Source organism: Scomber japonicus, chromosome 7, assembly GCF_027409825.1.
Source record: "Scomber japonicus isolate fScoJap1 chromosome 7, fScoJap1.pri, whole genome shotgun sequence".
Lineage (NCBI taxonomy): Eukaryota > Metazoa > Chordata > Actinopteri > Scombriformes > Scombridae > Scomber > Scomber japonicus.
Genome location: NC_070584.1, coordinates 8,106,087 through 8,130,492, shown reverse-complemented (window position 1 = coordinate 8,130,492; position 24,406 = coordinate 8,106,087). Strand labels below are relative to the sequence as shown.

Below are 24,406 nucleotides of genomic sequence, written 5' to 3'. Positions count from 1 at the left end.
GTTGGTGGCTGAGGAGAGAAACAAGTGTTATGAAATTTGCAGGAAAGATGGAAAGAAATTTCAGGTCTGTTCTGTAACATGCATTTGAGTTATGGTGTTTGCAAACATGCTTTTGAGTTCTAAAAAAGTTCATTGTTAGTATTCAGACAGCAACGTAACCCGGTGACAGGAAACTATACCAGGCCAACCCCTGTTCACATCACTTTACACACACACACACACACACAGACAATAGGCAGGGAGAGTGTTTGTCACAGTGCCAGTCTCACATGGTAACAATAGATGTCAGTGTCCCTGACTAATACACACATGCCCTCAGGGTGGATAATTACTTCATTCTGACCACTTCATGTATTAAGCTTCCTCCAAGTCCAGGAAGTCAGAGCCAGTCATTAGACATTCACTCTTAACGTCTTACAGCTTATCTGGCCTCAAAGTCTGATTTGTCAGCAAGAATTCTTTTATGTAGGCTTAATGGTTAACTTCAAGAGCATGCAGGCAAAGGTATTGGACTTGAACACTAGCTATTCAGCTGTGGAGATTTTATAGGATGAGTTGACATTTTGAGGAAATACGCTTTTTCACTTTCTTAGACTGAGATAATAAAAGTATCCCAAAATGTTGAACAGTTCCTTTAAGGGTTTGTTACACTTACACATACTATTTTTAAATTCAAATTTCTACTGATATTTTGAGGGTCTCACTTGCTCAATGTAGTTCAAAGTTTAAGTATGAAATTGAACAATATCATTTCAAACATTCCTCATAGGATCGTGCACATTCTTTTTTTTCCCGCTCAATTATTTAGACACACCTAAAAAATAACCACCCACTCCTGTGTCCCTCAGGCAACTCTGGCAAGCTCCCACAGTCCACTCCTATCATTCTGTTTTTATCTCCTCTTTTTATGCTTTAGGGTAACATCTAAAAAATACATTACTGGGGCGTGGACAGCAAAGTCTGAAATTAATTAATCTTGTGGAAAAAGGCCTCTCCTTAAATTTAAACTTAGGCATTTGTGGAGGATCCAAGAACAATATTGAAACATGTGCATCCAGGATGAACTTGTCATATCACAGATGCTGAAGGGAGTGTTTGAGGAGGTTAGCAAATAAACAATGGAGATAGCTCAACCAACAGTAAAATGTGATTGATTAATACTACATCACTGCAAACTGCTTTACAAAAGGGGGATTGTTTTTCTTTATTGGAGTGGGCTAAATCTTTGCTCCAGTAGCACACTGCCCAGACTTTTGGTCCATTAGGAGCCAGCCAGATGTAGCAGCTTGGCTCTTTTCAGTGTGTGTGTGTGTGTGTGCTGAAGCTGTGAGACTTGCAACGAAGGGCATTTCTCAGCCACAGCTCAGACTCCCAGCATTCAGGGGCACAAAGAAAAGGTTGCAGTGCCTGAAGGGATAACAAACCAGGGGCTTCACAGATGAATGGAAAAGCTTCCATAAATACAGATCCCAGAGGGATAATCCTAAACAGAGACAATCCTAAAATACGCCTTGGTCACAATGATCCTCATAAGCAGATCTGTATAGGCGTTCACATGTGAAGAATGCCAACACTGACAAAGAGGATACTGAGCATCCTGGCTTAAGTCCTGTCAAAGATTAGTCCAAACTGTTCAAACTGTGACAGGTAGGATGTCGGCAATCCTGCAATGTTCAAATTTATCACAGTAAAGCCTGAGAATAGTCAAATTTAGTAACTGGATAAAATATCAGTTCACTTGATATTAATTTTAATTCAAAACTACTTAATGGATAAATAAGTATTAAATAAATAAGAAAATAAGTTATAAAAAAGTCAAATGCAGTACATTTTTGCAATCAGGCATATGTTGTTCTATTGTAACCATTTGTTCAATTCTGTAATTCTGTGAAACTGTGATTCCTTGTTAAAACTCAAGGAATCAGAGTTTTAGTAAAGTTTTAAAAATGATTAAGCACATATCTATTTCTTTGTCAAATTCTGAGATAAAAAACAAAGACTTACCAGAGTTTGCGAGGTCTTCAATGAGTGCACGACTTGGAGAAAAGTTTGACTCCTCAAGTAACAATTCAGCTGCTGACACAGCGTGTGTCAAGGAAATGCTGAGAGCTGGTTACCCAAAGTCCACAGCATGGACAACAATCAGCGAAGCAGCAGAGAGTTGCACAGCAGTTGCTTGTGGAGCAAAGTGAAGACTGGGAGTACGACTGGTGAGCCGTGGACGAACTAGAGCACTGACACAAAGAATGCTGTCCTATAACACTCTTTTCTCTCTCTCAAGATGTTCTTGAGAATGAGACTGTAGCTCTTTTTGTGTCTCAACAAATTTGATAACAGAAAGGGAGTCCCGATGGGAGCCTTTCGTTTGAACCTTGACCCCACCCTTTCTTTCTCCATCCCCTCTCCTCAGAGAGCCACTTGTGCGCTCCACAATAGCCTGAGTCAGAATAAGCAGCACATTTTAGCAGCGGGGAGAAGAATGGCATGCCTCAGTCGTGGTGAGTTGTCGAGTATGCCTCCATGGAAACGAAGCCTAATGGTGCACCATGCGCCTTTACGTTGAACTCCCACCCTCCCACTGATAGATAGAAGATGGACTGTGTTGTTAATTTAGAGGTTTATGACTAAAGTCTCAGAGATGATCTTTTGTAGATGGTCTGTTAAGTTCTAAAGAGGGCCCCATACTCTATAGGGGAGCATGTGAAAAACAAGAGGGTGGGGTGAGGGGGGGGGGACGCTTGGAAAAAACAGAGGCCCTTGTTGGTCTCTTGCCTCCTGGGGGCATCCTGAATTGGAATGCCCAAAATAATCAGTCACATAGCCATCAGACAGATGTGGAGAGAAGACACACTGGCTGAGAGGGGATAATATTTCATTCATACATGGAGATCACAGCTGTGTGTCAGACACATTGGCCCTTTCTCCTCTCAGTATCATCGATATGCAAATGGTATTCTGTAGACTTGAATGAGGCTACTATCTGTGCAGGGCTGTGGAGAAGCTCTGACATTACTACCCTGTTAATCTACTGCCAACTGCTAATTGGGACGGTCCCGCTTTTGTTCAGCTTCTCCACACTGTCTGTTGTGCGTCTCGTAACCCTGAAGCAATAACATTGCCTTGTGTAGCTGCTTAGTATCATAAATATATCATTCTTCTTACTTCTGTGAAAAAAAGTGTTTTTCTCTGCTGCTGAAAGAGCTTTTTTATTGAAAATGAATGCCCTTAACATGTTGAATCGTTTATTTACCAACAGGCTTGTACTGGGAAAATGATTTATTTTGAAATTTTAGCAGAAAAAAAACAAACAAACAATAAATGTTTCATTGAATATTTTATCACATAAAAGCAGAACCATTTTAAACTGAAAACATATATTCTGTAGTCAGGCTTCTTTAAAGGCACCCTGTGGAGTTTTTGACCACTAGTATCACTGTGGAGCAACATTCTTCTTACAGGTAGGCCACCTTTTGTTTGTGTGCACACATGATCTCACACATGATCTCACACATGTCAACACGCAGGCGCATGAGTGATGCAATCCACATTCTGCTGTCTGTTTGCGCAATTCCAGTTATTGATAGTTGGTGGCGGTAATGTGCAAAGAAGCAAGCAATGTGCCAACAAATACAAGGAGGAAGAACGCTGTAAGCTAGCAAACGTGGATGTAAACATTGCATTGCACAATTTTTAATGAGGACAGAAATACATGAATTACATTTTTAGGCCTTATGGATACACGCAGCTTGTTTTGGTGAATGTAAACATTTGTATTTGTTTAGGAGAAAACTCCACAGGGCAGCTTTAATGGTTTTCATGCAGATTTTAATAATGTCTTCTCCATATTAAGATTAATATGGAGTGAAATTTGTTTTGTACTAGTGACAGATGTGTGACAATTATGGTGTTAAGAAATTTACTTTCCGATTCACAACATAATACCACCAAACTTGAATAAATGTCAGTATTTTACATGTATGTTTCCAACTTAAAGTTCATTAATCTATCTAGTATTTTCTGAGCATATAAATATCAAAAACTGTGAAATTTTTTTCGATGAAATAATGATGATTAAATATGTTTTGGAGGGTTTAAAAAAGTTTTTCCGCTTGAAAAATGTCCAAAAATTTCTTAAAGGCCAGATGTTCAACTTTTCTACATGTACACTGTGAATTTTTGGATCAGATTATGTGAAAGAGTCATATAACACAATCTTGTACGTGTCACATGATCTGCCCACACATTCAACCATGTGTAAATACATGCACAAAAATCTCACACTCATTTTTAGACCTTTCTACACACATAAAGTGTTTTAAGTTAAGCTGTTTGTAGAACAGGGACCTTTACTTGAGTTAGGTTGGACCTATCTCTAAAAATGTTTTTTATTTATTCAACTTGCATGGTTTTTGTTTGCGGATGGGAGACACATTTTTGAACATAATTAGTTTTAGTTTTATTTATGGATCATGAAACAGTGTCACTAGAATTGACAGTATATTCTTGCCACAGTTAAAGCTTAAAATAAAATGTGTGCACAATATAACCTTCCCCTCAGGTCAGAAACCAAAGCTTTAAATAAAATGTGAGAAATCTATAACAACTTTGTTTCATCCAATAAATCAATGTGTTTTTTTTTTCTTCACAGAGCACAAGTAAAGATGATTGCGCTTTTTTAAAACTGGGAACTGTTTCTGCTCTGCCCTTATGTGTGTGTGTGTTTGTATGAACTACATGTTTGAATCTGCAGCTGCAGAGTGGAGGCACAAGTTGCGTCACACTCGTGCTACTTCACTTGCGAGGCTCAGTTGACGCGCTGGTTCCTGGTTTGACCTGCCCTCCTCTCTCTGAGGTACATGTTGACATAGGAGGTTATAAGATCATCCATTTTGTAACCCTGTTCAAAAAAAAAGACACAGGGGTGAAGAAAAGGAAACGAAAAAGACTTTGTGCCAGTTAATCACGTCAAAGCACACGTACCAAATGATAGATTCAGATATTAAACATATCTTACCAGCGAAGTTTCACACAGAAATTTGGTCCCCTTCACTAAACTGCCAATAGTCATGTGAAAATAGGTACTTCCACTACACCAGTTAGCGATGCGGTTGAATGGGTGATTTGCCAGCTCCACCTTCATAAGAGAAAAGAATTGTGAATGGAACAGGAACCTTGCCAGGATGTTTAATTGAATATCAATTAATGATTTTTGAATTTTTAATAATTGATTTTTTTTCCAACCTTGGTTTTGGGATGGATGATGGTGAGTCCCTGCTTGCTGATAGCAATTCGCACAATGTCTGGAAAATTTGGCTCTGATGTTTGCTGAAAATAAAGTTAGAAAGAAAGATGAGACAACTCTTCTTTGCTCATGACCATGACCATGTTCTTTCTGAGCTTGTGCAGTTAGTATATTGTGTTGTCAGATGGTGTGACTGACTGAAAAAGAGCTAAAGCGTCAGATAGAAAAACTACCCACCCAACCAAATGGACTATAGACAGTAAGATAAGTAAACGTCTGCCCTGCATCCACTGCACTGCTTACCTTCACTTCAAAGAATGCACAGCCGAACGTGTCCCATCGGTAAATCGTCTTCAGAAATCCCATCTTAGCTTCATCAACAGTCATGCCAACTTGTTTGTTATAAGTGGCGGTAATACTCTAAAAAATAGAAATGTCACAGTGTAATACAATACTCTAGTGTTGGCACTGTTTTAAATGAGGTTAATGATTTTCTTACACCCCCGCAGCCTTCAGGCAATACTCTCAGTGCACTGAGATAAGATCACAGGAACACAATAATGGTGATATTGTGCTAAGGCTGGTTATATTCTGTATTTTTTTATATCAACAAATCCTTTGAAAAACCTAAACTGAGGATGAATTAATGCTACTAGCAGGTTTTATCTGTGCATCAAAAGTCTGATAGTTATAATATAATTCCTCTGTGTTATAGAGCTCCATTGTTGTTGAAAAACTACTAAAAACACAGAGTAACAATGTTTCACTGGGTGACATGTTAATGTATTAGAATGTCCTGCTGCTGTATTCACTAAAACACCAGTTGTGTATTAATCCACAGGAAAAAAATAGTCCCTAATATATGAACTGTTTATTCCTGTTTGAGTAATGTTTGCTAAAAACTACACTGCCATTTTTTGTGAATTGTTTATGGAAATTTTTGTTGCATTGATCTATAAATGGCAATGTCAGTCAGACCACTACTTTGGTCCAAACTAAATATCCCAGTGACTATTTGCAAATTGCTATGGAATCTTGCACAGATATTCATGTTCTCCCTAAGATTTATAACGACTAATGACTTTATGACCAAATACCAAAACTATTCCCATTAGCCCTAGCTATATTTTGTGTTTGCAAATCCTAGCATGCTAACACGCTAAACTAAGATGGTCAACATGGGAATCATTACCTACCAAACTAAATCAGCATACATTTGCCTAGCATGCTAACACCATAAACTAAGACGGTCAACATGGTAAAGATTACCTACTAAACTAAATCAGCATCAGCAAATTTGCCTAGCATGCTAACACCATAAACTAAGATGGTCAACATGGTAAACATCACCTACTTAACTAAATACCAGTATGGTAAGTTTGCCTAGCATGCTAACACCACAAACTAAGATGGTCAACATGGTAAACATTACCTACTAAACTAAATATCAGCATGTTACCATTGTCATTGTGAGCATTTTAGCATGCTGACTTTAGCATTTAGAACAAAGCATTATTTATATCTTTAGTAGGAACTACGGGGCTGAATGTCACAAACAGGGGAGGCAATTTGGGAAGTATTGACAGACGGACTAACGCTTTACCTTTTTTGGTCTTTTCGTGAGATTTATGATAGTGAGCATAATGTAGACAATATCCAGTCATATCATTTAAGGTATAGATAAAAGACATATTTAGATGAAAATGAAGGCCCTCATACCTTCTTCCAATCATTCTCAGACAAGGCCTTCAGTTGGTCTGCAGGCACCAGCTCCTTTAGCATCTTGGTAATCATGACAAGCTGGCTCTTGTCATTGCTGACCTTTATCCTGAAGAGCAGAGCCGCAATGCTGATCATTTCCTCTTTGCTGCAAACATGATAGCCCCTCAGGTACTTGGGTAGCTCCTGGAAGATGGAAAGATAGTCTATGAAGTGTGTCATTTGGGGAATTCTGAACAGATTTGGGTTCAAGTTTGACCTTTAAATCCTAACCCTTAAAGAGATGAAAAACTGGTCACAGCCTGTCCAACTTTTTAATGTGTGATAATCCTATTGATCATAATGTAGCACTGTAGTACTGATGCTATCTCATCTATAGGTAGGATTGTGTTCATGGAAAGATTTGGCTTTCATATCATACGGGAAAAAGTTATCAGCCTGGAAAATGAGATGTTGGCTGTGCTGCATCATTCAAATGTACCTGAGGGAAATGGAAGATAATATCAGCCTCTGTGTCTCTGCCAGGGATCACATTGAACCACAACTTCCTCATGAAGAACACAAGGTAGGATACGTTGACCGTCCCACCTGCAGAGTGCACACACACACACACACACACACACACAGGCAAAGAGGTTTTACAGATGAATACAAGAGTATCATTTGCAATCCAATCAGATCATGTTTTATTTACCGTCTTTCATGCGAGAGGCTTTCTTGGACCAGTCTGAGATTTGTCTCAGACTATCGAAGAAGTAGTCTGCGTCATTCAGGCTGAGAACCTAAAATGAACACAATTACTTCCTTTATGTCTGAAGGCCTGGTAATTCATCAATTTCTAGATCAAGATTTGATGTGTAAGCTTGACAATACATCAAATGTACCTTGTCCTGTGTTTTGATGAAAAGGCTGAAGCCGTCTGCTGAAGTCAGCTCGAGCTTGTTGCTGATATTCTGGATGAGATCCTTGATCCTAGTGCTGGTTGCTACCTCAAATATCTGAAGAGGGATGATAGGTTACTGGTATTAATGAAAGAATGTTTTTATCTGTGACTTTAAATGTGCAATACATCCGTGTTCACACCTGTTCTGTGTCGTTGGGGAAGTGGATTTTGTGAAAGATCTGAGTGCTGTTCTGTTGGATGGCGTCGACCTCCACCTGATGTGGCGGGAGTTTCCTGGGCTCCATCCTACACAAGAACCACAAATGCTAAGTTACGTCATTTTTTGCTTTATCATTTTGACTAAACGAACCCACAGATTCAGCGCAGATAAAGAAAAGAGCACACTCTTATCGCCAAAATGGCAAAAACCAAAATGCCATGCACCGACTGTGCTGATTAAAAAAAAAAGAAAAAAAGAAGCCCTCTATGAGCCCTTTGTCAGTGTGTGCATGTAAATCTAATTTATTTATAGAGGAAGCCATGCAAATGCAATGTGTGGCCTCACTGTGAACTTGATGTAACACATTAGTGAGTATGGATTCTGAGTGAGTGGTGCTGCAAGTAAGTTCTGCCCTATATCGCACATCATGCCCTTTACGTACCTAGAAAAACAAGACGATATCAGTTTAGCTTTAAGAGAGCGATTGCTGGGGAGATTTAAAAACACAAGGCACCACGGCCATTACATTTCCTTTACTAACCACCCCCATCGTGGTGTCATCTCATTGTGGCTGTTAACCTGACGTGCAGAGTTATAACTGCCTCTGCTTGTGCATCTATATAAGCGTCTGCTGCCTTATAAATAGTGTTTGGTTACACAAATCATTTCATTATTATTATGATATGGGGGAGGAGCAGAAGCTTTCATTACACTCCTTGATCTTCTAGAAAAACAGGGTCCACTGTGCTGCGAGGTAGTAAAGCACAGCGTAACATGTCAGGCTAACCTCAGTGAACTCTGCAGCCGCTGCAGACAGTCAGAGGCCAGAGGCTCTCTGCGTCGCGTCTCCAGAAATCGCTTGGTGTGCCTCAGAAGAGGCTGGCTGGGAGGAAAGAGGCCGCAGCACAGCCACAACAGCTGCCAGCCCTGCTCCACGCTGAACCTGGTAATGGAGGAAGGCAACACAGGAGAAATATGCATGTAAGATGAAATGGAGTCTTTGCTTGTATTAAAAATTCACTCTGGTGAACCTGAGGTGAACTGAAACATGGGAGGTAGATGACATTTTTCGGTTCCACAAAGTCAGATTGCTCGTTCTATTTTTTGTGCTTCCTTCTGTCTAAAAGAAAGAAATGTATGGAAGGTAACAACTGCTACTTACAGTAAATCAACTAGTCTTGGTTTTATTTTGATGCAACAACAAAGACATTTTCAGTATCAACTCTACAACTGTCTATTTCCAGGATTAATCATTAGGTATATAAAATGTTGGAAAATAGATCTCAGGTTCCTAGTTGATGTCCAAAACCCAAAGATCCTTATAACGATATAAAACGAGAAAAAGAGAAAAGCAACTGCATTATAATGATTCTAATACATCAGAATAAATAGAATTATTACTAAGCTTAACTGGAAATAAATGTAATTCAGCTGTGATTGACATTATTTTAATCTCCTTTTACCCCAAATATTCTGAGATCCTGACAGTGACAGTGTGATGTAAGCGTACCGGTTGTTATTGCTTGTCATCTGCTTCATGATCTGACAGTAGACCTCGTCCCTGAACGCCTCATCTTCAGTGGCGGGGCGGAAGATCAGGTCAGTGAGCTCGAGAGGACTCTGCATCTGCTTGGTGGGGTAATCTCCCATATATTTCAGGATCGGTGCACAACAGTCAAGGACTCAATAGACTTTCAAAATAAAAGCCTCAGATAAAAACTAAACCTCTAGAAAATGGTTCCTAACACATTAATGGGTGTAAGAGAGTAAAGAAAATGCTGCTGTTTGATATAATATAATAATTCTGTTCAGGATATCAGTGAAGGCCACAGAGGCTTTCTGGCTGAGCTTGGGGTTTCCCACCAGTTTCTTCAGGAGGGGCTGTCTGATTGGCTCTCTGGAGTTCACCCACAGCCTCTCGGGAGGAGCGTTCCTAGCAATCACCTGCCGGTTCACGTCCATAGAGGGCTGCCTGTGGGGTCGGGGAAACAAGACGCACATCTCTGTGGACACTGCTTCTCCAGGTGGAAAGTTAAGCATAGGATGTGGAACAATGGAAGGTACCTGAAATACTCCATGGAGAATTCTTTCAGCGTGGCAAGAGCTAATCTCTCCATTGTGCCTGTTTCTTTCAGGTTTGCTTTTATGGCATCCTTCCTCTGGTTAGGAGACAGGTTGAGGAGGTTCTGAAAAAAAAAAAAAACACAAAATATTAAACACTCTACAGCACCAGGACCGTCAGAGAAAGATGTGCCGCTGACATCTCCATACCATGATCTCGTGAGAGGGTTTGGTGAGCGTGGGCAGGACCAGGATGGACTCAGTGGAGACGGCTCCTGTTTTCTTCGTTTTTTCATGTTGACCCTTGAGCCAGCCGCGCTCCTGAGATAGCTCGTTGTCTTTGATAACGATGATGAGCTCTCCTTTCTTGAAGCTCAGCAACGTGGGGTCATCTTTAAAGGAACAGGAGGACAGAAGTTAGCAAGAGTAATAAGCAAGGTGTGATACGTTTCAATTCTAATTCTGCTCTTCTGACCTCGGCTGTCGACTTCCGTCAGAGTCACGGCGTACTGAGAGCGCTCCGTGAGTCCGCTGAGGAACATGGTGATCAGCTCGGCCATGCCCTCCACTGCGGATCCGCTCAGGGTGAAATCTCCTTTCAGAGTCAGCATGCTCACTGCATGGCCAGATGCTTTACTGCTCCTGTGTGAGGCAACACAGCTTGGTCAAAAAAGGATTCACACATGTAATCATTCACGTTCTTGCTTTCTCTTCTGATTCTGTGCCGTCTCTACCTTGTGGCATTGACTGCCATGACTTCTGGGAAGGAGAGTTCCAGCAGCCTCTTCTCTCTCTCATCCAGGAAGGTGATGCCATTCCAGTTTATGGCCACGATGAACTTGCTTTTAGCCAGTGGAGGACCTAGAAACATCCACAAAGGTAACATGAGGCCCTATAATCAACTCAGAGGTAAGGAGGAGGGCTTTCACTGTAGAGTTACAACTTAATTATTATTTAGTATCATTAATTAACCTGTCAATCATTTTCTTTAATTAATTGATTCATATAAAATGTTGTAAAATAGTGAAAATCACCCATCAAACTTTCCCACAGCCCAATGTGAGGTCTTGTTTTTCAACAAGTCAAAAGTAATTCAATTTACAATGATACAAAACACAAAAATGTAGCAAATCCTCACATTTTAGAAGCTAGAAACAAGGAAAGTTTGACATTTTTGTTAATAAATAACAATAATCGACAATCACAATTTTGGATCATTAAACTGATCCTTTCAGAATGACTTCCATTTACCAGAGGGGAAACATATGAAAAAGAATAGCCAGAAGGGGAAGAGAGAAATTAATCTTGAGCTCTAACAGGTTATATGCTAAATCGATGTATTTGTATTTTCATTTTCTTCTACTTCATTATATTTTAAAGGAAAATATTACACTTTCTCCAACTCCCACTCCACAATATTAATGTGACAGGTGTAATAACCAGTTACTTTGCATAATATGATTTTACATTAACATGATAAGCTTATAAAATGCTCAAAATGAAAGCAGTTGTTTTATGTTTCGGATGTCAGTGAGTTGTAAGAAGTTCCACCAAGAAAATAATTAGCCTCTAAACTTGACACACTATTTCATTTATATAACTGTTCAAGGCTCAAAGAGGTCAAATCCAGTATTTCAAAAAACCAAAATAAAGATTAGTGGAATGTCCAAAAAATGAAAACAAATTCATGCAGCAGAACTGTTGTTTCTTTCTCTCTGACCTCCATTACTCATCTGGCCCCCTCAGACTTGTCTGGGGACTTTTTGGAGAGAGCCGGAGCCCTTGTTTGGGAACCACTGGACTAAATTTCCTAACTATATATACAATGTAACAATGTAATAATGTAATATATCACACACAGATCCACCACTCTGCTGAAAAAGTACTTTTGTTTTTAATACTCGTTCATTGTATTGCTAAAAAAAAGGTTTGAATACTTCCATCATTCCATCAGATATGTTTTATTGTGAAATCTTGTTGGCAGCTTGTGATTATTTCCACTTAACCAGCATAGTGTCAACTGGACAATAATTGTACAAATAGTAACAAAAGGAAATTCTCTACTTTATTGCTGTTCCCTGTGTGGACAAACTTGATCTATTTGGGAAAAGACTGTGTGTGTGTGTGTGTGTGTGTGTGTGTGTGTGTGAGCCTGTTAGACAGCTCGGATGTATCGTTTTGCAAACTGCTTGTTCACAAGCTAAACATCTGTAACATCTGAAATCAAGGGAATGGAGAAATCTTCTTTTTGGCCCACTTATTCCCTCTTCATCAACTACTTTGCTGGAGTATTAACCCCAGTGGTATAGTACGTCTATAAATAGATTTGATTATTCCAGTCTGACATACATACGCCTGTTTGTCTCTACATTCCTGAGGAAAATGTGTGAAAGTGTGTGTTATACATATTTTATGTTAAAAATTACAATACAAATCTGTTAAATCTATGTGGGCCCTGAACTCAGAACTTTATCACTCATTTGTGTTTAGTACTTACTCAACAAAGACAATGCTGCACTGCTTCTGCCAAGTTTTCACATTGATTTTTTGATTGTTATTGTTTAATATGAGACATCATATTGCAGATACAACCAGAAACTCCTGTTTTGCTTATAATAAAGGAGTAAATGATGCATACAATCATTATATCAATCTAAGCTAATAGTACTTCTTATTGTCATGTAATTATCAGCACACAAATGTTGTCATAAATACACATAATCTTTCCTGTCACACATGGGTGTTAATGGCTTCATGTATTAATATAATTGCAGCTGTATGATTTTAAATGATTGCACTTGTTATTTACCTACATAACAGGAGAAAGGTTAGAAACATTTACTGTGTCTTGCTGCCTACCTGACAGCTTGACAACCTCAAAGAACCTGGAGAAGAACATGGGCCACGTCTCCCGGGCGTAGTCCACAATCTCTGCCTTCACTGAATCTGCCTTTTGCTTTGAACTCACAAAGGAACCCTAGTACAGTTTAAAAAACAAACAAAAAAAAAACTGAAGTCCATGTTAGAGTATTATATTTCCTACACGTGGTGAACTCTTCATTCTTTCTTCATTTGTTGTGACTGACCTCAGTGTGAGCCGTGCTGACCATCTGCACCCATTTGTCCTCTGACTTGGCGTCCAGCAGGGAGCTGTTGATGCACTCCTGCACAGCTGCCTTCACCTTTTCTGGGCTGCTGTCTGAGCCGTTTTGGATGTATAAATGTTTTGCAGTGAGCTGAACAAAATCATCCTCCTGCGTGAAGAGAAGCGTGTAAAAAAAATGATATACATCTTATATCAGGCTGTGTGACTGAAATTGTATGAATGAATGATCCAAATAGAAGCCCACCTTTTTACTCTGGTACTCTCCAGTCTTCAGACCGTGGACGATCTGTTTGTAGATGAGCTCCGTGCTGGTCTTGTCCTCTTTGCAGTCATGCCAGGGGGTGAAGACCTCCTTGCGGAAGAAGAGACGCCAGGGAGCGTGCTGCTCCTGCCCTCCTCTCCTCTTCACTTCCTGCTCGCACTGAGAGATGGCGTCCAGCACGTGCTCCCGGCCGCTGCCCAGAGCCCACACCTACAAGACGCATCAACAGTTAAAGTTATGGATATCTAGATACACTACAAAGCTGATGATCATTGCAACTATCGAATCTCCAGATTATCACAACTCGGTCTATAAAACATCAGAAAACTGTGAAAAATGCCCATCATATTACATAAATAACTATCCAAAACCTAAAAATATCCAATTTACTAAAATGTGAGAAACAAATTCTCAAAGTTGAGAACCTGGATCAAATAATTGTATATTTGCCTTTTCTGTTTCACAAGTGGTACAGCAAGAGAGCGCCTCAGTTGACTTAAAACACATTTGTACATTACGTTCTCTCTGCTCAAAGGGCAGAAAGAATTTGGATCTCACTGTTATAAAGGAGAAGTAAAGAGAATCAGTGTGTGTACCTTCTCATACAGAGCCACATAGAGAGAAAATCCAAATGTGTCTTTGAGTTTGATTTTGTTGGCCAGGATCTGGCAGACCTCTTTAGAGGTAGATGCTGAGTCAACAGGCAGGTTGACGGTGCGTCCATCCATCACTGCCACAGACACAATCATGTTCTTTTTGGCCTTGATTGCCTGTTGTTGCACCAAGAAAAAAACAATGTTGATTAAATGGAAATGTCAAATGCAGGCATCATAAATTTCAAAGACTGTCTGATGCCATAAAACCAAAACTACCTGTGTGGCTAAATAACCACTAGACACCAGCTGTTATCTGGGTGCAATGACCCATTAAAATGTAGCACGCTGTCGCATCTTATATCAATTTTAGTACCTGAAGCTCCATCCAGGCTGGAGGTTCGCCTCGCACTCCGTTCATTGTAGTGCGCCGCAGCCTTTCAGCACAGTAGGAAGAATAGCCCCCTGGAGCGGAGCGGATGAAACTTTGGAGGTACTGCCAAGACAGGAGATAAAAGAGATGAGCAAAACATTGCAGCATGTGGCTTACTGTTTATGAATCTGCAGCAGCCAAAGCAACTGTTGTACTTCACTGTTCATTTTGTCAATGAAAATAAAACTGTGATGAAAAATATTTGTTCATAGCCTTTTTTTAAATGATGAATCATGACCATATAAAAGTGGAAAATAACTACATTAATGGTATTACTTTGTGATCACATATATACATTACCAGGCAAAAGTCTGGATACACTTTCTCATTAAAGATAATGGGAAGGTGTGTCCAAGCGTTTGACTGGTACTGTACATGTAGACAAATAAACTGTGTGTCTGTGTTTGGAGGCTGAGTTCAGCTGAGTGTGAAGGCCTGTACAGTGGATCACTGTAAAAGTACGTGTACACAATAGAAAAGAAACAATGAGTTCGGATTTTTCTGGAAAGGTCATGGACAGACATCCATTTATGGGAAACTATGACAAAGAGAGCATGCACATAATTCTGAGTACAGTATGATAACAGCACATACTGGTAACCGCTGTAACATTATTGTAACCAGTAAGAAGATTAATTGGAAGTATCAGGAATGTATGACGTAGCAAAACTAGTCCTTGAAGGTTTAAGGACCTGCTGCCTACGTGGCTCATAGCTGAACACACCCTTCTTTATCAAATCATACCAGATAAACTGACTTGTGTTACCATCTCTTTGTTATAAACTCCTTCCTGTTATCTCATTCAAGAGTTTGATTGCAGGTACTGTGTATTAAGTTTTAAACTACCTCTCTCGCCTACTGGTTGACCTTTCAGCTGCTACAAAAAAAAAAACAACGGACGGAACATAACCTTTGAACATGAGATCGTTTTACATTTTTCATCGATGAATAAAAACTAAACAATAATGTGAAAGAACAATGAATGAGTCACACACTGTAGCTCTGGATGGGCAAAACTCCCAAAACTATCTCCTGTTGCACCTTTAATATGAAGCATCTTGCATTCAGTAACATTTTATGTTTCTGTCAGGACTGTTATCTGATGTTATCAGTTCTTTGAATTATTTTACAATCCTCTGACAATTAGATGCAGCAAATAAACAGCTATGGCACACTACCAAAAATGCAGGTTACATACTGACATTGATGATAAGATAAGCTACAGTAAGTGATGTGGATTTAACATTAATGTTACTTTCAGTCAAATATCCTCCTGTTACCATCAGAAGGAATAAGTCACTTCCAGCATTAATGTTGGCAGTCTACCATTATAATCTTCCTTTGGATGTTCATGAAAGATATCATTAGGATATCTGACATTTTTGTTTCTCCTCACAAACGGTTGACAAGAACCACCCCTGTAACCATGGCAACGGACCACAACAAAGATGGTGACAATATAACTTCAATGACTGTACATTTTCAAATAGACTAAATCAAAATCAGGTGCCAGAATAAACACTGTTGTACTCACCCTTATAAAGCTATCACTTGGAGAGAAAATGCCCAAGCAGAGCGACAGCAGGATCCAACCGCGGTGGTAGCTGTTGCGATTGTTGTTATCCTGAAGCTGCTTGCAGATCTGACAGTAAATCTCGTCCCTGGACAGAAAAGACAAAATGACTTATTAACGGAGAAAGGAAAAACATATTTAGATGTATGTGATTTTAAAATGACATGTCACCAACCTGAGGTCACGCCTGATGATGCCGTATCCCACAATGGCGTGGAGTTTTTCCAGAGTCGTCAGCGGTCGATCCAGAGTGGCACTATCATCTGGATCGGTCATGACATCACTGTCCTCCTTAAGAGTCTGCAGGGCTGGAGGCTTGGACACTTCGGTCATATTGTCGGACTATCAGAAAAAGACATCAAATTGCCGTCAGTTAAGTAAAATAAAGTTAAAATAAAAAGACAGAATTTTATTTTAGGTTTCCATCTCACCTCCTCCATGATGATTGACGGTTTCCTGAAGCTAGTTCTTGGGGCTCCCAAATCTGGAGCAGTGGATACTTTTCTGTTTCTGGACAGCATGTCGGTGAACGTGGATCCCTTCCTTGCCCGAGGGTTCCCTTCCGGTACGGTGTATACCTTCTGGTTTGAAGCCCCTTCGCTGGGAACTGCAGACAATTTTCTGTTTTTTGCCAACAGGTCTGTGAAAATGGAGCCTTTCCTGTTTGGTGTCGACTCCTCAGGGATTGTGGAATCCTTTCTTGGAGTTTTATTCCTTAGCACCCTCTGAGAAAGACAGAAATTACCTTTTAAAATAAGCAATAACAGTTTGATCATAAAAATCGATTTTTGTCCTTTAGTTAGTTATTACCTGATCCAGGCCAACCATGTGGCTGAGACGTCTGTCCTTTCTGTTCATCACGTCCTGCAGCACTGAGCGTTCCTGCACAGGGTTCTGCCTTGCGTGAACCTTCACCTGCTTCTTTGGCTCAGGGAGGTCTCCCATGAACCTCAGAATGATCCACCACACTGTCAACGAAGCCTAGCGATAACACAAGAGACACAGCAAGGTAACGTTAATGAAATAAAAAGAGCAGAATAACCGAAACGTTGACTTTAAAGTAGTCAAAAGGAAGTACCGTGATATCTTCTGCCTCCTCGTGGTAAAGCAGGGGCTGTCGGAGCCTCTGGCGGATGTGCGTGGCCGTGGCTGCACCCTGGAAGGACATGGTAGCAAATTTGGAGAAGGAGTACTCGTCCAGGTCTTCGTAGTCTTCTTCGGGAAGCTCTTCCTCCATGGGGAAGTCGTCTATGTCGATCACCTCCATAGTGGCCCTTTTCTTCTCGAAATTCTGAAAACGGACAGATACAGATGTGTGATGTGTCATTCATCTACTCTGTTTTCTCCAGGAGAACACGTGTTCCATTTTCAGTTCCCGCACCTCGAATCCCACAGGTGCTTGTCCCTCTTGTCCAATCTCAGGGGGCAAAAAGTCAAACATGCTGTCCACCATCTCCTGGTCTGTGATGGACTCTGACTGGGATTTGGCCTCATTCTCTCTCTTCTGCCTCAGCACTTCCTCCAGGTGTCTCTGTCTCTCCCTGATGATCCTCTGCTCCTCTTCTCTCTCTTTATCAGAGAGGTATTTCTGAAAAAACAAACACAAAAGAAAGATCAGCATGTCTTTTACTACCGAATTAACCATGCACCCAAATAACAAATTACTCATTATTCACAGCAGTGGTTTGGGGGGGAACGAGGATTAAAAATTAATCATATTTTAACTGTAGAATTAGCATTTTAATCACAGTTTTCTGCTGCTGCCTACTGAGTAGTGCTAGTAGAGCATTTGGGAGGTGGGGGGTTCAATGCCAGATTAAACCATGAAGGACTTCTCTTACAATTGTCATCCATTAAAAAAAAAAAAAAAAACCTTACATCTCTTTTCATCTTCATCAGAGCCTTTCTTGCCAGCATGCCCCTGGTCTGCGTCTGCAGGAGGATCACGGCGTTTCTCTTGCGTTTCCATTCCTTCCTGGCCAGATATCCTCTGGCATTGGCCTGCAGCACGACGGCTGCCTCCCGCTTCTTGTTGTAGAGGAAGTGGAGCTGGCGGGAGCGAACCTGAGCCTGCAGCCTTGCGAAGCCCAGCTGGACCTACAAATCAAATAGGAGAGGAAAAAAGAGGAAAAAACAAACAATGTGTTAGCAGAGTCGCAAAGAAACAGCGGGGAGTTGTAGTTTCAGGCGTACGTTACACAAATAGGAGTAAATAGAGTGTTTCTTGGGGACTATTTTCAGCTTTGAGTGAATACACATTCAATGCTCTGCTCAGTATTTACAGCGCCAGGACAAGACTCTGTGGGATTGACTCACACTTTTTAGACAACCTGGGCAAAAAGGGACAAGATATCAGAGACAATGGGACAATGATTGGGACAATCATGTGACTACATGACCATGTACCCACCCCACCTTGATGGACTACCTATTGGCTGATCTTCATTTTTAAAACATTTTCTATTTCTTAAATACCCTATTTAAACGCTATTTGTAACCCTAACCCTAACCCCAACCCCAACCCTAACCCTTACCCCAACCCTAACCCTGATGAAGGCCGCAAGCTGAAACACATTGGTCTATTAATAAAGTTCTCCTGTACTGCATGTGTTGCTGGAGCTTCTTAAGATATCAGACAGAAATCAGGCTTTAAATACATAGACAATATTTATTAGAAGGATCTGTTTACTGCTTCTTGGTCTTATCATGGGATTAAATGACAATAAAAAAATACACAACATCACCACACTCACCACTTTGTACAGCTTTCTTCCTTTGTGTCCTCTCCAGTATTTCTGAATGACGAGAGCGCTCTTCCTTTTCCTCAGGAACTCCCTCCTATAAAAGTCATAAAGCATACAGACGTGTAGTTACAAATCACATCAACAACAAACATCACATTTCAAAAGATTTTTATTTGCTCATACCTGTATTTGTAGCCTCTCATGACCTTCTGGATGACAAGTGCTTTCACGTTTAGTTCTTTCATTCGCTCCACTTCCAGCATCATGTCGTGGATGTCCTGGGGGGAAAAAAAGAGTCATACATTTATTTTATGTTGGTGGGAAAAACGTCCACATAACCATCGCCAACATAAAAATGCAGAGGCAGTACCTTCAGGAATATCTTTGTCTTTCCAGTCTTCCAGTCGCCCTTTCCGTCAAGCACAGTCTCACAAATGCTTTCGCAGCATTTCTCTTTGCTTTCCTGTTAGAAAAGAAGAATCGTCACACAATCACAGCAGGAACAGATAAAAAAGAAAAAGGTGTGAGGATGCTAAGATTAAAAAGATAGTGACATCAAACTTACTGTTTTTGGATCACAGAGGGAAGTTCTCAGCAGGACACGGTAGCGGCCCAGAAACTCTTCAAAGGTGTAGCGGACCGGGTATCCGGCTTTCCTGATCCGGATTGTCTCCATCATGCCAGAGTAACGCAGCTGACGCAGGCACAGGCCTCTGTCAATCAGCTGAGACACGAACAAGAGGATTTAAGTCATATTGGTACAGACGCGAGCACGTTTTTTAGTTTGTTTGAGTGAGTGCAGCTTCTCTCCTCACCATGGGCTTCTTGAAGTCGTTGGGTTTGATGCAGCGGATGAAGTAGGGCTGGCACGCAGTCAACGTTTTCATCAGGGAGTCCAGAGACTGTCGGAACTGACCGCTCAAAGTCGGGGTGCGCTTCTTCTCAGCTGCATGCTGTCGGAAACAAATGCAACATAATGTAAGTAATTACACATAATAATGGTGTTTTTTTGTCATTCACAGCTGTGTCTAAAATCCTACAAGCTGCACTGACCCTCAGAGAGCTCTTGCTTGAGGTGAAGTTCATCCTGGGGTTGGAGCTGGTCTTGGTTGTACTGGAGGCCAGCTCGTTGTGGAACACCTGTTTGAGGAGCTTGTTTTCGGAGGTCTCAACGAGCTGGATCAGATCTGGGCTGAGGGTGTCACGGTTTTTCTCGAGAAAACCTCAAAACAAGACAGAGCACATGACACAGTGAGGACATGACAGAGGACGTGAGGGAGGCTGGCTTGTTGATTAGTTCAAGAATTACCTTTTGAGTCGTAGTTGACAACTCCGGCAAAATGACGGATTCCAAACTGAGTCTCGTAGTTGTTATTGGGTGGAAGATAGATGTCTCCTTTCCCATGGTGCTGGTTCATTTTTTGGAGCATTGTGGTGTCTGTGCCCTGAAAATAACCAAAAAGATGACAGTTAAAACCTGATTTGATTAGTTGCAGCAGAATATTGGGAGAGACAAAGACAATAGCAACCTTGGGGAAGTTGCTCTCCTCATCAATAAGAGCCAGGATGTTCAGAGATTTGTTGGCGAGCACATCCAGGGTTCCCTGGTTGTCTTTGTAGTCGACACGCTCCCAGACAATGTTCTCGCGGGCGTACTCCTCCTGCTCCAGCTTGAAAACATGCTTGACGAAGAACTGTTGCAGCTGCTCGTTGGCGAAGTTGATGCACAGCTGCTCAAAGCTGAGAGAAAAAGCACATTACGCGAAGAAAGATGGATGAATTTTAGCTTGTGTGTCTAAAAAGAGCAGCAACATGATGATAAGAGCTGGTGTGAGTGCTTACCTGTTTTTTTCGAAGTTCTCAAAGCCGAAGATGTCCAGAAGGCCGATGGACTGTTGAGTCTCTTTGGAGTCTTCAGAGGTCTTGTGGATGGCAGTGTTGATTTTGCCCACCACCCAAATGAAGAGTCTTCCATAAATAGCCTGGACAAATGATACAGATACTAATTATACTTAGTGCCACAACCTGTAGCAACTAAACAACACGAAATCCTGATGTCATGCAACCTGACAAATGACTACTGTTGTCAGTATCAATTTGTCAATTGCCTGATTTTTTATTGTTTTGACTGCAACTTTAATGCTGCCATTTAAAACCTTATGGGTTACACCTTTCCTTATATACCAGGTTAAATAAATAGCACATTAAAAATGATGCTCAGACAATAAATACTAAAGGGTTTTAATTTAGCACCACCTGCAGGACAAAAGTTCCACTTGTTCAACACAAAAACAGATGTATTCCTGATAGCTTATGTACTTTGGATGGATTTTGAGCTGGACTTGATAAAGTACATCTTTGACCAGTAGTTTCAAACCCTTTTGTTGTGTGACCCCTTAAAACAAATCAGTGTTTACTTGCAACCCCTCACTTAAGGATGGTCCTCATCCTTCAGTATGGACATGAGGTGTGAGCGGTTCAACCAAAAATGACATTTCCTACTCACATAGTTCTATTTAAACGATTTTCAGAGGCCTTAAAAGATAGAAGTACCTAGTAGTGTGTCACACAGGGGAATTTTATTTTTAACCATTAATTGATGTTTCTGGTAAGTATGAAAGTATGTGTCCTCTTGTTCAATTATTTAAGTCTATTACATTAAAATGAGCTGTTTTTATTTCTGAAATATATTTTTGCTTTAGAGAAACTTAGTCATCATGTAACCTTGACAAAGGCGTCTCTGCCGTCCACAGCCTGAGCAGAGGTCAGAGTTTTGGTCACGCTCTCTCTGGCTGTCAAGAAGGAGCGCTTAGTCAGACTCTTGCCCAGATGTTTGGAGTCCACCTGAAGTAACGAGACAAATACAGTCAGAGAAAGTCATCACAACTCTCAAATCTAAAAAACCATAACAAAAAACCCCCAAAAACATACATCCAAAAGTTTGCTGGCCATGTTGAAACTTGATGATGACTTGACGTTGCAGCCCTCCAGGTTATTCACTATGGTGCCTGAAATACAAAGGAAATCATGTGCTCAGCAGCTGCAGCGATAATGTGTTCAATCTAACTGAATTAACTGAATACATACAGTACTGTACTTACCATCAAAGTCCACATTTCCCATGTGAAGGATAGCGGCGAGCAGTTTGGAGATTTCCCAGGAGTCGTTGTCTGTGAACATTAGGACCTTCAGGGCTGAGCGGAAGTGGGCGTACTCCTTCACATCATCGCGCCCTTCACAGCTGGTGCAGTTACCCTGGAGACCAGATCACACAATGGATTTATCTCTAAAAAGTATTCATCTCTAAAATTAAGCTTTTTTTTATTCCATTTCAGTACCATGGTCAGATAGTTGTACTCAGCAGCGCTCCCAAGTGACAGGATCTTCTTCTGGTCAGCTGGCAAACCCATCAGCATGTAGTAGAAGATGTGGTAGTTTCTTTCCTCAGGTGCCTGCACATGGAACACAAGTTCTTCACCACGATAATCCAAGAAAATCTCACTTGTACCACATTAATGTTCCTGGAAATACTCAATTTTCCTACCTGACGACAAACTCTAGACTTCTCCAGCAGGTACTGCTCAACGCGGGCCCCTTCAATGGCCCCTCCTTTGGTGAAGTTGATGTCGATGTACTTCCCGAAGCGACTGGAGTTGTCATTGCGGATGGTTTTGGCATTACCGAAAGCTGAGAGGGGAAAACATACATTTAAAGAAAGTAAAGTAACAAGTGATTTTGAACAGTTTTTAAAGGGAGGGGAGGGTAAAGCTCATTATGACTGCATTATAACTCTATATTGGTGTTGCACTCATACCCTCCAAAATGGGGTTGGCTTCAAGAATCTGCTGCTCGATCCAGGAGTGCTGCCCGCTCACTGCAGCCAGGAACTGCAACACGAGCTTGGTGCTCTCAGTTTTCCCCGCTCCTGATTCTCCACTGAGAGAGAGAGAGAAAGGGGGTTGGGGGGGCAGAGAAGTAAGTAATGTGTTAATGTGGCATGAAAACACATACTTCACTTCCTCATTTAGTATTTCCTTTATTATTTATCATTTCAATCCAACCATGTCTTACACACACGAGTTTGACCTTTGCAAATCAACACTGTGCTGTTCTGTTGATCTGTTAAAGGCCTTAGATACAGTAGATAAAAATAGAATGTTGAAAAGGCTGATTTTTGCTCTTTTCATTACTTCTAATTAATTCTTGGTGGCAATGTTGTATTTCCTATATAAATAAAGGTTTAAATCAATCAATCAATCAATCAATCAATCATATTTGCAGCCTGTTTACAGATGAGATCAGAACCTGATGACGCAGCACTGGTTCTTTTGGTTGCGCCGCATGTTGAAAAAGCAGCTGTCGGCGATGGCGAAGACGTGCGGCGGCAGCTCGCCCAGACGTCGATCTGTGTACATTTGCACATAGTCTGTGGTGTAGATGGGCAGCAGCTGGTAAGGGTTGACCGCAACCAGAATGGAGCCTGTGTATGTCTGTAAACAGAGAGCGATATTAACGGTCACACAGAAGCACATTTGATAAGGATGTGTGTGTGTGTGTGTGTGAGTGTAGATGAGCATAAACAAGTTCTTATCATCATCATCAGGCCGGTGACCCATATGACCCTGTTTTATCAAGGAACACTGCGCTAGATTCATGTACTAAATATGACTCATTGGATTTAAACATTTCACGGATGGTTTACAATCATCAAGATCTGTGTAAAAATCTGAGGTTAATGAAATGAACTCCTATTCCCCCGAGCATATCACATTCTCACATCACTTGTTTTTTTTTTTATGACAAAATGGCCTGATTCATAACTGAAGGCACACTGTCGAGCTTTGATGCTGTTAAATTGAAACACTGGGAGACTCTCTTTCAACAGAGGGTCATTCGTCTCTATGGAGACAAAGAGCAGAGTGATAAATCGTGGGGCAAAGTCTAAAGGCTGTAAGGCACTCACAGCGAGGGAAGACGTAGGCGAGTAAGCATTTCCACAGCAGGTTATGGGCATCATAAAACTAGGTGTTTCAGAGTGAGTGCGGGGAATAGAAACCTACGTAGATGATGCCTTCGATGTGTCGCACCAGGAGGTTCCTGAGGAGCCCCGCCTCATTGAGGTCACCGAGCATGATCATGTCATCCACACCCTTGACAGAGGTGGGGTGCATAGGCCGGATGGTGCCCTCAGTCTTCTTGTTGATCTTGTGCTCCTGTATGTGTGTATTCAAATAAGTGACATTATATACATGGTTCACACTGATTTTCCTTAATCTGATGCAATAATAAGTGTTTATATATAATAAGGGTTTTCTACCTTTCCTTCATCGTCAATCAGCTGAAGTTGACCAGTGTCTGTCACCTTGACCTCCGCCCCAATAGGCACCTCAGTACCACAGTCCACCCACACAAAATCACCCTAGTTAAGGAAACCAGAAGTTGGATATGAAATAATCAGAGCCGGAGGAGTCCTACACCTCTTAAAACTACCATCTGAGCAGCATGAATTTTCAGATCAAATATATATTTTAGAGACACTGTATCATTCTTACCTTACTCAAATGCAGCAT

General features: G+C 40.9%; 1 protein-coding gene across 1 annotated transcript; it reads right to left on the bottom strand.

The window, feature by feature from the left end:
* Positions 1 to 4,349: 4,349 nt before the first annotated feature.
* LOC128361295 (unconventional myosin-VIIa) lies at positions 4,350 to 24,406 on the bottom strand. Its single transcript, XM_053321700.1, has 47 exons — positions 24,389 to 24,406; positions 24,154 to 24,255; positions 23,897 to 24,049; positions 23,142 to 23,326; positions 22,651 to 22,772; positions 22,381 to 22,523; positions 22,175 to 22,288; positions 21,938 to 22,091; positions 21,768 to 21,844; positions 21,561 to 21,680; positions 20,679 to 20,818; positions 20,366 to 20,576; positions 20,146 to 20,281; positions 19,890 to 20,059; positions 19,652 to 19,789; positions 19,402 to 19,560; positions 19,207 to 19,299; positions 19,020 to 19,114; positions 18,846 to 18,930; positions 17,971 to 18,189; positions 17,474 to 17,680; positions 17,171 to 17,383; positions 16,903 to 17,073; positions 16,524 to 16,817; positions 16,268 to 16,434; positions 16,054 to 16,180; positions 14,463 to 14,582; positions 14,090 to 14,263; positions 13,476 to 13,703; positions 13,212 to 13,379; positions 12,985 to 13,102; positions 10,860 to 10,986; positions 10,601 to 10,767; positions 10,336 to 10,517; positions 10,129 to 10,250; positions 9,882 to 10,036; positions 9,575 to 9,728; positions 8,852 to 9,007; positions 8,045 to 8,150; positions 7,846 to 7,959; positions 7,656 to 7,743; positions 7,443 to 7,549; positions 6,962 to 7,147; positions 5,546 to 5,662; positions 5,242 to 5,325; positions 5,015 to 5,134; positions 4,350 to 4,897 (listed from the first exon to the last, which is right to left on the bottom strand). The coding sequence occupies exons 1-47, from the start codon at positions 24,404 to 24,406 to the stop codon at positions 4,805 to 4,807; spliced, it is 6,699 nt and encodes a 2,232-aa protein (XP_053177675.1). The 3' UTR covers positions 4,350 to 4,804.

What these genes read in the sequence shown, in the direction of transcription:
- LOC128361295 (XM_053321700.1), bottom strand. An exon ending in AGCCAACCCCATTTTGGAGG is followed by an intron (nt 22,524 to 22,650) that starts GTATGAGTGCAA and finishes TTCCCCTCTCAG; the next exon opens with CTTTCGGTAATGCCAAAACC. An exon ending in CTGAGAATGATTGGAAGAAG is followed by an intron (nt 5,663 to 6,961) that starts GTATGAGGGCCT and finishes TCTATTTTTTAG; the next exon opens with AGTATTACCGCCACTTATAA.